This window comes from Oppia nitens, unplaced genomic scaffold (genome assembly GCF_028296485.1).
Source record: "Oppia nitens isolate AA-2021 unplaced genomic scaffold, nextdenovo-longstitch-racon4-pilon3 scaffold1_pilon_pilon_pilon, whole genome shotgun sequence".
Taxonomy (NCBI): domain Eukaryota; kingdom Metazoa; phylum Arthropoda; class Arachnida; order Sarcoptiformes; family Oppiidae; genus Oppia; species Oppia nitens.
This window is the reverse complement of record NW_026533199.1, coordinates 9,933,316-9,950,415: the sequence shown is the minus strand read 5'-3', so window position 1 is coordinate 9,950,415 and position 17,100 is coordinate 9,933,316. Positions and strand designations below refer to the sequence as shown.

General features: G+C 20.4%; 5 protein-coding genes across 5 annotated transcripts; 3 read left to right on the top strand and 2 right to left on the bottom strand.

Annotated features, from left to right (window-relative positions):
• Nucleotides 1–653: 653 nt before the first annotated feature.
• LOC128952214 (uncharacterized) lies at nt 654–2,909 on the top strand. Its single transcript, XM_054297566.1, has 4 exons — nt 654–1,078; nt 1,374–1,769; nt 2,320–2,482; nt 2,548–2,909. Exons 1-4 carry the CDS (start codon nt 785–787, stop codon nt 2,820–2,822), a joined length of 1,128 nt encoding a protein of 375 aa, XP_054153541.1. The 5' UTR covers nt 654–784; the 3' UTR covers nt 2,823–2,909.
• Nucleotides 2,910–4,940: 2,031 nt separating this feature from the next.
• On the top strand, nt 4,941–5,612 carry LOC128951285 (gamma-glutamylaminecyclotransferase C-like). The gene is made up of 3 exons (XM_054296535.1): nt 4,941–5,002; nt 5,069–5,214; nt 5,304–5,612. Exons 1-3 carry the CDS (start codon nt 4,960–4,962, stop codon nt 5,610–5,612), a joined length of 498 nt encoding a protein of 165 aa, XP_054152510.1. The 5' UTR covers nt 4,941–4,959.
• Nucleotides 5,613–6,297: 685 nt separating this feature from the next.
• On the bottom strand, nt 6,298–6,953 carry LOC128952306 (protein D3-like). Its single transcript, XM_054297671.1, has 2 exons — nt 6,815–6,953; nt 6,298–6,743 (listed from the first exon to the last, which is right to left on the bottom strand). Exons 1-2 carry the CDS (start codon nt 6,917–6,919, stop codon nt 6,303–6,305), a joined length of 546 nt encoding a protein of 181 aa, XP_054153646.1. The 5' UTR covers nt 6,920–6,953; the 3' UTR covers nt 6,298–6,302.
• Nucleotides 6,954–8,678: 1,725 nt separating this feature from the next.
• LOC128952286 (protein D3-like) lies at nt 8,679–9,444 on the bottom strand. Its single transcript, XM_054297648.1, has 2 exons — nt 9,288–9,444; nt 8,679–9,218 (listed from the first exon to the last, which is right to left on the bottom strand). The coding sequence occupies exons 1-2, from the start codon at nt 9,390–9,392 to the stop codon at nt 8,778–8,780; spliced, it is 546 nt and encodes a 181-aa protein (XP_054153623.1). The 5' UTR covers nt 9,393–9,444; the 3' UTR covers nt 8,679–8,777.
• Nucleotides 9,445–10,384: 940 nt separating this feature from the next.
• Nucleotides 10,385–11,442, top strand: LOC128951284 (putative gamma-glutamylcyclotransferase CG2811). Its single transcript, XM_054296534.1, has 3 exons — nt 10,385–10,504; nt 10,548–10,553; nt 11,167–11,442. The coding sequence occupies exons 1-3, from the start codon at nt 10,385–10,387 to the stop codon at nt 11,440–11,442; spliced, it is 402 nt and encodes a 133-aa protein (XP_054152509.1).
• Nucleotides 11,443–17,100: the final 5,658 nt, after the last annotated feature.

Genomic DNA, 17,100 nt, shown 5'->3' with positions numbered 1-17,100 from the left:
ATTAATAATATATTTTTATATTTGTTAAAACTATAATTTAAACAAAAAAGTAAAGTATAATATAATAATTTGAAAGTTTAATTTATTAATTTAGAGATTGAACTAATTAAGTTTTTTATTGCTAACAAAATTTTAATTATTATTAAATCGTACTTGATACTAGTATTAATTTAAATTATTATAGTGTATTAAAAAATTATCAAATAGTATAATATATATAAATAAATAATCTCATTATTATTAAATGTTTTGGATATTTTAATCTTAAATCATTATTCATAAAAATTAATCAATTCAGTGTAATCTTAAAAATTTTGATAACATTAATTTTTTTAAAACATAAAAATAAGAAAAATATTCAAAATTTTAATATATTAAAATTATTTATTTAAAAAAGTTTTCATAATATATTCATATATATATATATATATATATATATATATATACAGTATATATCAATAATATCTCTATGACAATTATTATTAATTGTAAACTAAAATTGAAATAAATATATTTTTGTTTGATAATATTTTAGTAACCATAACAATTATTTATAAGTACAGTACAAAAGTCGCTAATAATAACAATAATATAACGTTTATTATAATACAATTATTTTAATACTGTATAAGTTAATTGATTTTTTTAAAATTTAGTATTGATTACATTAAAAACTAGTAATGTAAAATAATTTTTGTGATTTTATTTAAATAGTAGATATTCAATATAAATAATCTATATATGTTAGATATTTAAATTATTACAACATTTTAGACTATAAAAAATGTTGTTCAAAAAAACTACATCAATTTACGTTAATTTGATAACATTTTTACAATTATTTTTTGTTTCGACAACATTATGCATGAAAATTGTTGACTGGCCAACAATACCGGGTGCTCCACAATATACCAGTGCTGGCCGGGGATGTCTTATGAAACTAGACAAACAAATTGAGCAATGTCAAACTAGTGAGATCAACTATTGGAGTTATCAGGATGGCCAACAAATTAAATTAGTCGATGATTGTTGCGCTAAATGGGATTATATTGAATGCACCATGGACATCCTAAATAAGGTAATTGATAGTATAGTATGAATTTGAAATGTAATTATTAAATTTTGATGTTTAAAACAGTTTATAGTTTATTTCTTATAGATATAGCAATATTTTAGTGAACTTACAATATATAAATATCATTTAATATTAAATGTTTATACTTAAGTTATCTTAAGTTAATCTATACTTAAGTTCAATGTTAAAAAAATAATTGTTAATATAGTAATATAATTTATTTTAAAATTAAAACAATTAACTAATTTAGTCAAATTCATACAAAACTATTTTTTTATATTTATACTGTTTTTGTTAGACTCATGATTGCAATTACGAAGAATTGAATGATTTGAATCAATGGATACAAAATATGGAGAATTACATTGAAAATCATACGTGTGTTGACTATCCTCGGGGATCGGCTGTCTGTGTGATACAAATGCTACGGTATGATATGGCTAACAGTACTCCGTCGACACAACCGCCACTACCGGACCCTTTGACTATTGACTGTCTGACCGATGAGATGACACGTGATGCTAGAGATACCTGTGCCCGAGTTGCACGACAACAGTGGAACGTTACCCAAAATACTACATCAATAAGACAACTGTGTTGCGCCACTTGGGCTGACATCGACTGTTTGGATCAAATTGCAAAAGTCAGATGCAATCAATCTGAGACTAATGATGTCGAGAGATATTTCAAACAGGTTTGTCTAGTTTTTTGTCTATAAACTTATTTTTAAAATATATAAATTAATTTTAATTTTGAAATATATTTTAATTCTAATTAATAAAATGTTTACTAGAAATCATAATTTTTCACTAACTTAAAAGCATTTAATATATATATAATAACTATTAATACAAAGACATTTAATATAAAGTTTATAAAAAAAATTATTGTAAATTTAATTTATAAATAAATTTTTTAATAAGTTATAAACATGTGAATGAGATATAGAGTCTATTTAAATAATAACAGTAATTTAAAATAATAATAGTTTTTTCATTTTTCTAATAAAATTTAGTACAGTTTTTGAATTATGACTTAATAATCATTTTCAAAATAATACATTATTAGTAATTTACTAATTTATAGTTTAAGATATTATAATTATTTGTTATATATTTTGATTAAAAACTGAAATATATTTTTTTAGTTTATTTTTTATTTAGTATTTAATTCTATTTTTTAAATGTAAAATTTTATTATTCTGTTTTTTATTATTTTTTAATTTAAAATAAAAAAACAAATAGATTGAAGATTGGCTCGAGGACAATTATTGTAATGACTACTACTATCACAGTTATAATTGTACGCTTAATACAACACAATTAGTAGAACGACCACATGTTTCGACATTTCCATTAAAAAATATTGCATTTAATTCAACCGGAATTGATTTAACTGACAATAAATGTATTTATTCTAAAATTAGTTAATGATTTATAAAAATTAATAACAATTTTTTCTAAATGATCTAGTTAAAAAGGAAATAACTTCTAATACGGCTAGTGATGATAATAGTAATAACAATAGTAATAATGTAGTGGCTCTTAATAATGGTGATCATCATCATAGACTACTGGAGCTCATGATGTCTATACTGCCCTATCTGTTAGTTATAATGACAGTGTTGGCCATAGTATTGTTGGCAGTGATTGTCATTCAATGTTATATAATTAAGCGTCAAATACGCAATGATCGACATTACGCACACATCAAACAACAGGGCTATCATCGTATTAATTATTTTTAGCATGCTCATATTTATTATAATTAACATAGTAATAGTTAATTAGTATTACAATGTTAATAAATGTATTTATTAGTTTTTGTTAAAATCTTTAATCAAAAAATGTTTATTATTATCTTATATAATATTTAATTAAAGTTAAAGTTTTATTTTTATTAGAAAGTTATTATTATTTATTAATTACGGTGTATATTGTATAAATTATATAATAAATAAAAAATTACAAACTTTCAATAATAATATTTATTTTTAACAATAATGTTGACAAATTTCAATATTATAATATTAATTTTATTTTATATAAGTTATGACACAGAGATTAATTGTTAATAATTACTTTTTATAATTTATTATAATTTAGAACATTTATAAAGTAGTAAGTATAAAATATAAAATATTATTAAATTAAATTAAAAATTTAATATAAAATATAAATGACATTTTCTCTAACTAAAAATAATTTTAAAATTAACATTAAACTAAATTTTCAAGTAATTATTTATTTGCATTTAAATAATAATAAAACCTTTAGTTTTCTAATATGAATATTCAGTTATATTGTTTACATTTTATAATTTTATAATCGTATTGATATACTGTATAGAAATGATTTATTAATAGCTCAACAAAATAAAATAATTAACAATTAATAATATTTTTTGTCAACTAATAAAATATTTAAAAATCTGTATAAATTTTTTATTTTATAATTTTTTTAATTTATAACATTTATCATTATTATTAATAATCTAAGGTTATGCCATTAATATGATATTAAATAAAGATAACAATATAATTAAATGTCAATTTAGTATATGTAAGATATGCAGCATTTTTGTATTTTATAAAAATTAAAAGTTGCATAATTTCACTTAGCCGGTGGCGGATTTAAATTATTTTTTATATTTAAGTAAGTTTAATATATATATAGGTTTAAATAATATCAGTTATTTTTATGGACAACACAATTATGGTGATAAAATTGGTCATCAATGGTCACCCCATACTTCGCACATACCAATGCTTTTAACATTACATATACAATAGATATACAATTTCTTTTAACACTATAATACTACACACACACACACACACACACATACCAATGCATTTAGCACTATAACACTATACACCAGTGTTGGCAGAGACAAAATGTTTGTATAATACAAAGCATATTATACAGTATAATACAATGTAAAATACATGACCAATTTGGCTTACAAAAACAAATTAGCGCCACCTATTGCTAAAAACATTGATATAAGCAAAGTAAATAATGTTTTATAATAAATATAGATTTAATATTATTTTTTAGTGAATTTCATTTTTTTTTATTTTAAATTATTTGATTTTTATAACTTAGAAATAACGTTTCTAAATTATAATAGTTTTTTTTCGATTTTTCTAGCAATTACATTTTTACAAGTTTAAATTTTTTTAACATAATATATATTAGTTTTAAAATTTGTATAATACATGCAATACATTGTGTTTTACTGTATATACAAAGTCAAAATTCAAAACCTTATATTTTTCCAACCCTGCTACACACACACACACACACACACACACACACACACACACACACACACACACACACACACACACACACACATACCAATGCATTTATAACCATATACTGTACACATATAACACATTTTATTGTATTATTTTATTATATTATATACACTTATTACTTACACTTTAAATATAACTTAAAATCAATTGTCACATATCTATAATATATGTTAAACTATTCACTCAATTCAATGTCAACATTAAATTAATGTAATTTATATATTATTTTATGAAATTAAATAAAAGTTTTTTAAAACTTTGTTACACGACTTCAATCATTTATTAAAACCAAGTGTTTTAAATATATTAATAATGTGTAACAATAATAAATTAGTAACAAAAATAGTCAATCAAATTAAAAAATAAGTGTAAAAGTAAAAGCAAAAAATCAAAAAGTAATTTTGATTAAGTTTTTATATAATTAAAGATAACACAATATTGATAAATGTTATCTAATTTAATAAACTTACCTTTAAATTGATTCAATAAATACTATTATAAATTAAAGTTTAACTTATTGCTACTAAATTATTTTTAATATAGAGTAATAAAATAGTTTTAAATGGCTAAACATTTAATGTTTGTTTATGGCACATTAAAACGTGGTAATAACAATCATAATAATAATTTCATAATAATTATTTTTAATAACAAATTAATTAATTTTTTAGATCAACCAAATCATTATGTACTTAAAGATAGCAATAACGGTGTGGCCGATTGTGTGGGCACTGGCTATACGATAGACAAGTGGCCACTGGTTATTGCCACTAAGTATAATATAACGCAATTACTTTATAAAAAATTTATTGGCCATGTATGTTAGTTTATTTTTTTAAAATTAAAATTAAAACTAAAAATTTATTGTTTTAATTTAATTTAAATTGAATTAAATTAAATTATTAGCAAATATTTGGTGAAATCTATGCGGTCGACGACCGTATGCTCAGCCGTATGAATGAACTCGAATGTCATCCAAAGTTTTATCGCCGAATGACTATTGAGATTGAAATGGACGACATGTCCAGGAAGTCGATGTCGACCTACTTTTTGACTGATTTTAAGCCACAACTACTCGAGCTGGAGATGTATAACACGTATGACACGTTTGGTAGTCATGGACTCCGGTATACAAATGGAGTGGAAAGAGATAACAGTGACGAAGCCATCAATAGGTTGGTCAACGAAATCAAAATTATGCTAAAAGTGTTTTAAAATAAAATTTATTTATTTTTTATGGTTTAAAATTACAATATCTTAACTGATTAACATTAGTTTTAAAAATTAATACATTTCAAATATTTTAATTTTTATTAGAAATGTTTAACATGTATAATATAATTATTTTTATCATTAAATTCTTATATTTAATTTTTATTAATTTAGTTTATAGATAATGATATTAAATAATATAATAAATATTCATTATTTTTAAAAATAATTAACTTATTATTGTCCAATAATAATATTTTAAGATTTTAAAATAAATAAGTAGTAAATAAATAATAAATTTATTTCATTTTACTTCATTTTATTTTACAATTACATCGATATATAATAATAAAATAACATTAAAATTTTATATTGTACTAAACATTTAAACATATTCAATTAATTTATTATTATAAAATTATTTAATCTAAATTAAATATATAATACAATTAATTATATTAGAAAACATAAATTATTTATTAATATTAAAAAAATTATCTAGTTTAAGTTAGTTTGTAATAATTTTGATAGAAAGTATTTTGTTGCTGCAAACTGTAGATTTTTATTAAATAAAATTAATAATACAATATATTTAAAATATTATTATAGTATATTTCATTAAAATAATTTTGAAATTTTTTTTGATAATTACTTTTGTAAAATAATTATTCATATTATGTTTTGTCGATACTATTAATATGAGCCGTCAAACTGTGCAACAAAATAATTTCCTGCAACGGGTTGACCCAACTTATAGTTAGCGGCCAATTGTCGGACATTGAAATGGCTGCGACTTTCCTCACTGTCATCGCGTTTTACATGACGTATACGACAGTGTTGTTCGTACACCAAAAATACGTACCGATGTTTACCGGTGTCCTTTGGTGGAGCCGAACCCCAGTACTCGGCAACTGTTTGGCCAGACCTCACATTATCACCTGGTATATTTATGACTTCCCAGTGCTTAAAACTACGTAACTCTGGTGACTGTCTACTCGGTGCATCGGGATCTACCATAACCAATGTATACAATGCGTTGCGTTTGGCCGGCCAGTGCACAACTGGTTCATCTGAAACTTGAGTAGGTGTGAGCTCATTGCCAAACTCAACTGATTTACTATTGTTGTAAGTAATCTAAATTAAATAAAATAATGTATCAAGATATTTATTTAATTTAAAATGCATTTTTATTAAACAAAATGTACCTCGACAACATTAACAGGACACTTGTCAATAATATCAGGTATAATACCACTTTGTTTCTGATAGACAAATAGACATACCAGTGCACTTAAATAGGGTACAAACATTTTCTTAATACAAGTATTTTATGGAAAAATAATTATAACTTTTTAATAATTAATTTAATGTAGTATTTAAAAAAATATGTCAGTTTATATACAATTTTTAATCTGGTTAAAAAAATAAAAAAATTATCATGATAAAATTCATAATTATTTAGATGGAATTTTTTGACAGTCTTAGTATATTAATTATTGATAATGATCTACAAAATTGTTTTTTAAAAATTCAATGTATTTAATACTGTAAGACAAAACACTTGTATTAATAAAAGGATGTAATATACTGTTATTAATTAATTAAAATATAAAAACCAACATGTTAAAATTTATATTTATGCTGGAAAAATTATATTGTAATATACTATAAATCAAAAATAATTTACGTTATATACTGTATATATATTTTATATTTGCTATACAATATACTGTAATTACAATATGACGTTATTAATCAAATAGAGTTAATGTAATAACGAAAAAAAGTTCTCTATTTATTTTATATAATCTATTGATAATACAAACAACATTAGTTATAACTTATAAGCAGGATAAATTTTTATATTATTTAAACAATTGAATTGCTTAATATATATACTTATATTTAATACTGTATTTAATAAAATATATAAATTATATTTATAAGAAACGAATACTATTTAGTTATTGAAATTTTTTTAATAATATATTATTAAATATATTTTTAATTAATTATGTGATCCTGGTATTCCATTACATAAAATTAAGCATAATGTATGTCTAGTTGGTTAGGTATAAATTATTAATAAAAAAAATATAAATTCATACTAAAAGACTATTTTTATTGTAAATTAATATATAAAATTAATACAATTTTAAATATAAACTGTAAAATATTATTTATTGCATTTATAATAAGTATATAAGTATTTTAAACTCATTATTAAACTAATTATGTAATTCAGGTATTCATTAGATATTCAAAATAAACTTTGTTTAACATTATGTGTGTGTGTGTGTGTGTACACGGTTTCAGGTTAATCTAACCCAACAAATAAAAAATTTAAATTAAACTAATGATACAATTATAATCACTTTTTTATTTGTTGTTATAATTTATTTATTAGAATGTATAAAATAATAATTTTATTTTTTTTTAAGAATAAAATTGTTAATCTTTTTAGCAATATTTATGTTTTCATTTGTAAATATTAAAACAAAATAATAAATATTGAAAAACATTTATTGATAATTTAAATGTCAAATAATTTTTGTTTTAACAAATAAGTATGTTTTTTGTTAAACTGTAAAATAGTAAATTATACTAGATTAATTTTCAATATTAATATAGTAACTAAGTTTTTACAGTACTCTATTTTTCATTATGTGATAAAATTGTTTTTTTTTAATTTCTTTATTAACAATTGTCAAAACAATATATTGAAAATAAATATTAATTATTTGTAAACATTAATGTTAGTTAAGTTATAATCTTTTAATAATTTTACAAATTAATTATTACAAATTAATAATAAAAAATTAATATTATTACTTTGCATATTATGTAATAACTAAATGACATTGAAAAATATTGTTAATTTTATTATTATTAACACATTTGAACATACTCAATTAGTTATTTTATAATATATTTTTATTGTACTGTAGTCTGTAATTTTTAAATTAAAATTTAATCATATTTAGAAATTGTTATTGTTTTTTGCAAACTGTAGATATTTATTATAAAATACTTTTAATAATACAACTAAATTTTATAATAACACACTTTTTTGTATAAATTAAATTGCATTTAATTTTGAAAATCTTTATAAAAGTTAACTTTAATTGATTTTTAAATAAGATTTTTATTATTCTCAATACAATTCTATTAATACGAGCCGTCAAACTGTGCCAAAAAATAATTGCCGGCAACGGGTGCGCCCAACGTATAGTTAGCGGCCAATTGTCGGACATTGAAATGACCGCGACTTTCCTCACTGTCGTCGCGTTTTACGCCATTTATACGACAGTGTTGTTCGTACACCAAAAACACGTACCGATGTTTACCGGTGTCCTTTGGTGGAGCCGAACCCCAGTACTCGGCAACTGTTTGGCCAGACCTCACATTATCACCTGGTATATTTATGATTTCCCAGTGCTTAAAACTACGTAACTCTGGTGACTGTCTACTCGGTGCATCGGGATCTACCATAACCAATGTATACAATGCGTTGCGTTTGGCCGGCCAGTGCACAACTGGTTCATCTGAAACTTGAGTAGGTGTGAGCTCATTGCCAAACTCAACTGATTTACTATTGTTGTAAGTAATCTAGATAAAATAAAATAATGTTTAAATATATTTAATTTATTTTTAAATAAAATTAATCTATAAATCTACCTGAACAGTATTAACAGGACAGTTGTCAATAATATCAGGTATAATACCACTTTTTTGCTGATAGACTAATAGGCATACCAATCCATTTAAAAATGGGATAAACATTTTTTAAACAATTGTTTTTTGAAACAATAGTAAAAAGTATTTGTAATTAAATTAATGTAGTTTTTTAAAAAGTATGTTAGTTTATATACAATTTTAATTTTGTTAAAAATAAAAAAAATTCTCATGATAAATTAATATTTATCTAGTAAAAATTATTTGAAAATATTAATATATTAATCACTATATTAATTTACGTAATTGTATTTTTAAATTTAATGTTTTTACTACTGTTCCTTAAAACACTTGTTAAAATAAAATACTGTAGAAGTAATATAATGTTAATAATTAGTAAATTTATGAAAAATAACATGATAAATTTATATTTATCCTGCAAAAAAATTATTGATTGTAATAAATTATAAATCAAAAATAGACAAGGTAATAATGTAAATTTGTTATCTTTGCTGTATTAAGTAATAAATCAAATTTATTAAATGACATAACAAAAAATGTTTTAATTTTTATATCATGAATTGATCATGCAAAAAACATCAGTTATAAGCATGATACTTTTTATTAATTTAGAATATTGATCTGTTTATTTATAAGTAATATTTAGTTAAACTTAATCTATTTAATAGTATTTTTAACAATCTAAATCAAATTACCGGTAATTATTTAAATAAAAAATAATAATTGTTGTTTTTAAGGACAATTGTCATTAAATAAAAAAAGTTCAATTTTATTTATTTTTTATTAAACAAAAGTTTAATTAGTTTTTAATTTTCTATTTAATTATTAATAATAGTATTATAACTGATTATAATTATTATAAATAATCTAATTTTAAGTGTTCATAATTAGTATTAGTACAGAAAAATTTTCATGGGATTAATTTTATCAATGATTTTAAAGATAATTTTAATATATAATATATATAAGTTAAAAAATACATTTTATATTGCATTTAAGTATAATTAAACATTTTTATTAAAACTAAAAACAGTTAAAAATCATTTAAATAAAATATGTCCCAGACGCATTTATTTTTTATGTATGGAACATTAAAACGTGATGAGGCCAATCATCATTATATAGCCAGTGATCCAAATGAGTATGGTCAATTAGAATATATGGGTCAGGCACAAACTGTTGATAAATGGCCATTGATGGTTTTATCTGATTATAATATACCATGCTTATTGTTTAAAAAAGATCATGGTAAAGTAAGTATTAAAAAAATTATATATTAGTTTTGAATTTAAAAATATATAACTTACAAATTATCATAACTTTAGAAACTAACAAATTAATTTCTAATTATTTTTAAATTGATTTTAAATAACATATTGAATAGTAAATGATTAATTAATTCATTTATTTTAAATTAAATTATTTTTATTATACAAAAATAATTATTTTAGTAAATATTAAATAACTTGTAAAAAATTTTAGAAATAATTAATAACAATAAAAAACTTTAAGTAATATCATATGGCATTTATTTTATATTAACTTTATTTGTTAATAAATTCAAATGAGATTCACTGATACCAAATAGTTTTTATTATATTTAGTCACAAAGTTTGTCTCATTGTTTTTATACACAAATTACTTATAGGATATTTATATAATTATAATTTATTCAATTTATAAACTTAATCTATAATTTATAAAATATTTAACAATAATATGTTTGAGTATCTGACTCAATTATGGCTTATGTTTAGTATAAAGTAATAATAGAAAATTAAATGATAATAAAAGTAAATTTTTTTATAAAAAATTGTTTAGAAAAATATATCAAAATTTATGTAATTTTTTATTAATTAAGCAAATATATGGTGATTTAATACGTGTGGATAATAAACTTCGCGATCGTATTGATTATCTTGAATCGCAACCATGTACATTCAAATATGACAAATTCGAGATACCGGTGCAATTAGATGACGGCTCCAAACACAATGCCTGGTGTTATATGATCAGTGAGTTTAAACAGGATTTGTTGGACAGGGAGACTATTGACGAGTTTAATGGTGTAAAACATGGTTATGTCAAAGGATCGGAAAATTTAGTTACTAATTATGATCCAAATACTGCCCTATAAATTGATTATTAATTTATTACTATTCAATAACATATGTATTTTCATAGATTTTATACATAATTTACGAAATATTTATATTAAATTACAATATAAAAATTATAATAAATTATAATAAAGACTGTAAAATATTATTTATAGCATTTATAATAAATATATAAGTATTTTTAAACCATTATTTATTAAAGTTATTTATTTAGATTCTGATATCCATTAAATATTCAAAATAAAGTTTATGAAATTGTATGGTATATTATTAAAGTATATATATAACTAATGATACAATTATAATCATATATTTAATTAGCAAGTAATAAATGATAATTTTAATTAACTTTTTAAATAAAATTGTTGATTTTTATCAATAGTTTTTGAGTTTTTGGAGTTTTTTAGTCTTTGACCACAATTAGTTGTAATTTTTAATATAATTATAATCTTGGTTAATTTTATTATCAGGACATTTCTACTAATTTTATCAAATTTGCTTACACCATTTATTAATTAATAGTTATAATTAAATTTTTATACAAATTTAAAAATAATTATTATCTAAATAATATTGCCATTTATTTTACAAATAATTGCAACTTTAATTATTGTTTTCTAAAGTAGTTAATAAATGTAACTTATTATTTAGTAACTTTGCTTATTAAAAAAAACAATTTTAATTATTAGTTATAGTTATAGATAATTAGTTAACAATCTTAATATTGATTATGTTTATATATTAATATTTTATTTTATTATATATACTTTTTATATATAGATAATAAATAATCTTATATACTATTTTTAGTCATACATAATATATAAGTAAGTTTGATAATATCGTGGCTTTTACACGAAATCATTAAAAAAAATTCAAAAATTCGAAATATTAATAAAATATAATGTTTTATGTGTCATATGACACGTTTTAATATTTTCATCTACTTGTCATAACGCGGTGACATTCTTTTGTTCTTATGCTCCAATTTACCTGTAAATCACTATTTTCATTTTGTTATATCTTTGAACTTATGAAATATTTTTAAAATTTTTAAAGTGCAAGAAGTAGCAAGGTAACAGATGTATATTGCACTAAAATCCTTAAAATTATTTAACATCATTATCATTAAAAAAATTTCATTAATTACTGTATTTAATGTCTGGAATTTAACAATCCTAGGTTGACTTCTCGACATTGAACGCCTATCATAATTAACAGCAAAGAGTTTGAACAAAAAATTTTTTATATATAAGTCAGCTAGATCCTTGTCTTAAATTTTGGAAAGATCCAACACTCACTACCCAATAACATAATAAATATGACATAGATTATGTTTCCAGATTTAAAGATTATTTATAAATTTTTTTGATATTGTTGTCTTTGAAACCCCATATCTCGGTATCACATGTAGTTAGAATTTCTAAAAAATATATACAAGAAACCTCAGATGTATAGTGTCTATATATGAAAAGAGAAAAGTTATTTTTAACATCTTCAGCACTTATAGGTATAAAGTAAATCGGGTGTCCATTTGTTTCAAGGATTGTATAAACAGTATTTACTTGATGCAAACATGTCTAGCATTAAAAGTAATATGCATAATGATATGTATATTCTAGTATGAAATCTTGATTAATTTAGCTATTTCTTGGACAAGCTTCCGCAGATTTTTCTTGATTAGTTTAAAAATTATAGAAATTTTATTCTGTAGTTATTTCATTTGGGGAACCCGAAGTTCAACCCTGGTTAAAAAACAAACAACTTGTTTTAAAATTTTGGTATCCTTGCTTAATTATAATCTATAATATTGTCTTTAATTTTATCACTCTACTGATTTTATTGATGATTGCTTTATCTTTTATTTTTATTTTTAGCAATAGCCTTTAATGGTTTGTATTTCATGATTATTAAAATTCATTGATATTTATCGGAGCTTCTAACTTTGGAACCGAATAAAATTTTTGTTTGTTTTTTAATTTTAATGAAATTTTATTTAAAGCTTCATGAAATAATATATTTTTAAAATATATAATAAAAATTTACTATATTTAATGATATCACTATAAAGTCACGATACAGTCAAACATACTTATAGTACTTGCATTATTTCATTCAATTGGTTAACAATGTCAATTCACAAATTAAAAATTCACAAATTGTTATCAATTATACCATTTTATTTTTATAATCCAAATAATGTAAAATTTCTCAAATGTGGCTACAATTGTAATTATAGAGGAAACTTGAGTTTAGAAGTAACTGAGGAACAGTATTACAGTATTAATACATATATTTTTATGTTAATTTTAATTATTTTTAAAAAATATTTACTAACTGTTTATAATTTAAATATATAAAATAAAATATTTTTAGTTTTTAATCTACGGTAAAGATCTTTCATTACTACAATATATTCTGTGCAAACTTTGTTTAATTATTGAATTTACAAATATTGAATCTGTAAGTATAACTTATTTTTTTAAATTTGAATAAATTGTAAAATTAATAATAATATTTAAAAAATTATTTTTATTTACAGAATAACTTTATTACATTAACATTAAATGTACTATCATTATTAAAATTTGATAATGATACAGATATCGATATCGATATATTTGCAATTTATCAAGGTCATTTAACAGTTATTGTTAGTGGAATGCAATTGATAATTGATAAATCAATATTAAGTATCAAAAATCTATTTGAATTTAATGTAAACAAATCTAGTATTTTACTAACAATACTTTTTATAAAAAAATTAATAATTTTTTATTTTAATCAATAGGTATGGATGCTTATATTGTTTAGTATATTTGTAACACTTATATTAGTTTATTCAATAATTAAAAATAATAAAATAATCAATTATTTACGAATTGACATTTTAAGATTGTTTACTCATCAGAGTAGTCTAACTTTAACTAAAATTAAAAATAGCAAATTACCAAATAGTTTAACTATCATTATAGATATTTGTATAGTATGTTACTTTTGTGGACAATTGCATCATTTGTAATCACAAAATCATTTTCCAGTATATTATTAAATACATATTTTAAACAAACATCTCAACCGCTAACTGATAGCATAGATAACTTAGTTAAATATCAATCAATTGATATTATTATAAATGAACACCAATTGCAACTTATAAATAAAAGTAATTTAGTTGATAATATCAAGTTAGGTAAACTGATAAATCGTATATATAAAAATAAAGTAGGTTATTTTATTTAAAAACTAATTAATTAAACATTAATATTTTTTTTATTAAAAACTATATATTTATTATTAGATAAATTTAGTGTATCTAATGGAGTCATATAAAGTGTTAAATCTATTGATTAAAAATAAAGCGGTTTGGATAACAAGCTCTATAAAAGCAAACGAGTTTTACGATACTTATAGAGAAGATAGACATCTATTTGCAATATCACATCAATATTTGCCATCATTGGGTATATTAATGTTATACAGAAATATCAATTATTATCATCAATTTAAATTAATGTATGTTTTTTAAAAAATAATAATTGTTGTGTTATTTGTTATAAGATATAAAAATATCATAAAATACTGTATTTATTGGTTAAACTATTTTATATAATTTCAATATAGTTATCAAAGCGTTTTAGAAAATGGTCTAAATTTGCATCACTATGTATTGCTTAAAATAATCAACAAAAAATTTGCCATGATCATATTGAAAAAATTGAAAAATAATAATAATATAACAATTAAATATAATAATGAAGTCAACAAAATTTATTCGCACACAATTAACATTGATGAGTTTGGTCGTAATAATGGGGTAATCATTATTGTTGGCTATAGTCTAGCTATTTATATTTTTGTTTATGAAATTTGTAAATTTAAATTATCTCATCAAAAAAGTCAAAATATTAAATATTTTAAAAATGTAAAAAAAATAAAATTAAACCATTTAAGTGTTGATCAATTATAATTCAAAATATAATAATATATAAATGAAATATAAATTTGATTGAATATTTAAATAAATAATTATAAAAAATGTTATTAACCTTAATTTAATTAATATAACATAATAAATACTTTTGAAGTAATATTTGTTATTAAAATTAATTTCTAATTAATTATAAATAATTAAATAATATACAAAAACAATTTAAATCAATAGTAGTAAACATATTCAAACAATTAAAGTTATATTAATGATAATACACAAACTTAGATAAAGTTAATTTTATTGATTAACTTAAATAATTATATGTCTGCAATTATATTTTAGTATATTTAATAACTGTTAGAAAAATAGCAGAAATAATAGATTAAATTGTTATTAAGTATTAATATATAAATTAGTAAAACATATTTCTATCATTTTCAAAAAATAATATTTTCATTGTGAGAGATTCAAAATAAACTATTAATTAAAAAAATTAATTTTTTAAACAATAAGTTAAACATTATATTTGTATAAATTTTAAGTTTTGACAAATATTTTAAAGAGATATTTAGCTAATGATAATAAATGTTTATTATATAATAATAAATATTTCTTTAAAATGTCTTATAATAAACTAATAATTAGACATATTTTTAAAGTAATACCATTTGCAATATTAAATAAGCATAAATTATTTATATGTAACAATGATTGCATTCAACGTGACAATGTTACTTTGAATTTATTTGATGTATAGTAATTTTAATTAAAATTATAAAAGATATTAGATATAAATAAATTAAAAATGTTTTGATTAAAAAATGAAATAGTATTAAAAATTAAAGAAAATAAAAACTTTAATTACTCACAATTTGTGTCATATATTTAGCCGATTATTGTCTTCGGCCTTAATTTGCGGGCAATTTATTGCAATATTTGTTTCGGAAAGAAATTGTCCGCAAATTAATGCCGTAGACTATAATCGGGTAAATATATGTCACATATTGTGAGGAATTAAAGTTTGTTTTGTTTTTAATAATATGTGATAAATTTAAAATTAAATTGTATTAAAAATTAATTTTTTTATTTTCGTTATAGAGTCTAATTTATGGAAAAGATTTATCAATTGTACAATTTATTCTATGTAAATTATGCTTGATAATTAATTTTAATAATAATATTGATAAAGTAAGTATAATAATAATTAGTAACATTTTGAGTTTAATATGAAAAATGCTATTATATTATAATTATTGTATTTATTTTTAACAATAGAATGAAACTATTTCATTAATAATGAATGTACCTGATGAATCAATGATAAATGATTATACTTTAATAACAATTTACCATGGCTATCTCATTGTAATAATAACTGGATTACATATAATCAAAGATTTATCATTGTTTAGTATTTCTAGTTTATTTGACATTAAGGTAATAAATATTTTGAAAATAACAAATAAATAGTAACTATTGAATAATTATTAATTATATAATATGTATCAGATATGGTCACTAATATTGTGTACTCTAATAATATTGGCCTATTTATTAAAATTTATAAATAACAATAATAGTTTTGTAAATCAATCTCATTGGAAACTTATTGTAGATGATCTAATTAGAATGATAACTGGCCAAGGTGATATGCAATTGAAAAAACTTGACAAATATGATATTCATAGAAATAGCATTAATATTGTCAAAAAAGTAAAAATAAGTATTATAAAACTATTAA

Excerpts from the sequence above, each read along its gene's own strand:
- LOC128952306 (XM_054297671.1), bottom strand. The coding sequence starts at position 6,919 with ATGTTTGTACCCTATTTAAGTGCACTGGTATGTCTATTTGTCTATCAG. Across the intron at positions 6,744-6,814 it reads GTCCTGTTAATGTTGTCGAG|ATTACTTACAACAATAGTAA; the intron begins GTACATTTTGTT and ends TATTTAATTTAG.
- LOC128951284 (XM_054296534.1), top strand. The coding sequence starts at position 10,385 with ATGTATGGAACATTAAAACGTGATGAGGCCAATCATCATTATATAGCC.
- LOC128952286 (XM_054297648.1), bottom strand. The coding sequence starts at position 9,392 with ATGTTTATCCCATTTTTAAATGGATTGGTATGCCTATTAGTCTATCAG. Across the intron at positions 9,219-9,287 it reads GTCCTGTTAATACTGTTCAG|ATTACTTACAACAATAGTAA; the intron begins GTAGATTTATAG and ends TATTTTATCTAG.
- LOC128951285 (XM_054296535.1), top strand. The coding sequence starts at position 4,960 with ATGGCTAAACATTTAATGTTTGTTTATGGCACATTAAAACGTG. Across the intron at positions 5,003-5,068 it reads TTATGGCACATTAAAACGTG|ATCAACCAAATCATTATGTA; the intron begins GTAATAACAATC and ends TTAATTTTTTAG. Across the intron at positions 5,215-5,303 it reads ATAAAAAATTTATTGGCCAT|CAAATATTTGGTGAAATCTA; the intron begins GTATGTTAGTTT and ends TTAAATTATTAG.
- LOC128952214 (XM_054297566.1), top strand. The coding sequence starts at position 785 with ATGTTGTTCAAAAAAACTACATCAATTTACGTTAATTTGATAACATTT. Across the intron at positions 1,079-1,373 it reads CCATGGACATCCTAAATAAG|ACTCATGATTGCAATTACGA; the intron begins GTAATTGATAGT and ends TGTTTTTGTTAG. Across the intron at positions 1,770-2,319 it reads TCGAGAGATATTTCAAACAG|ATTGAAGATTGGCTCGAGGA; the intron begins GTTTGTCTAGTT and ends AAAAACAAATAG.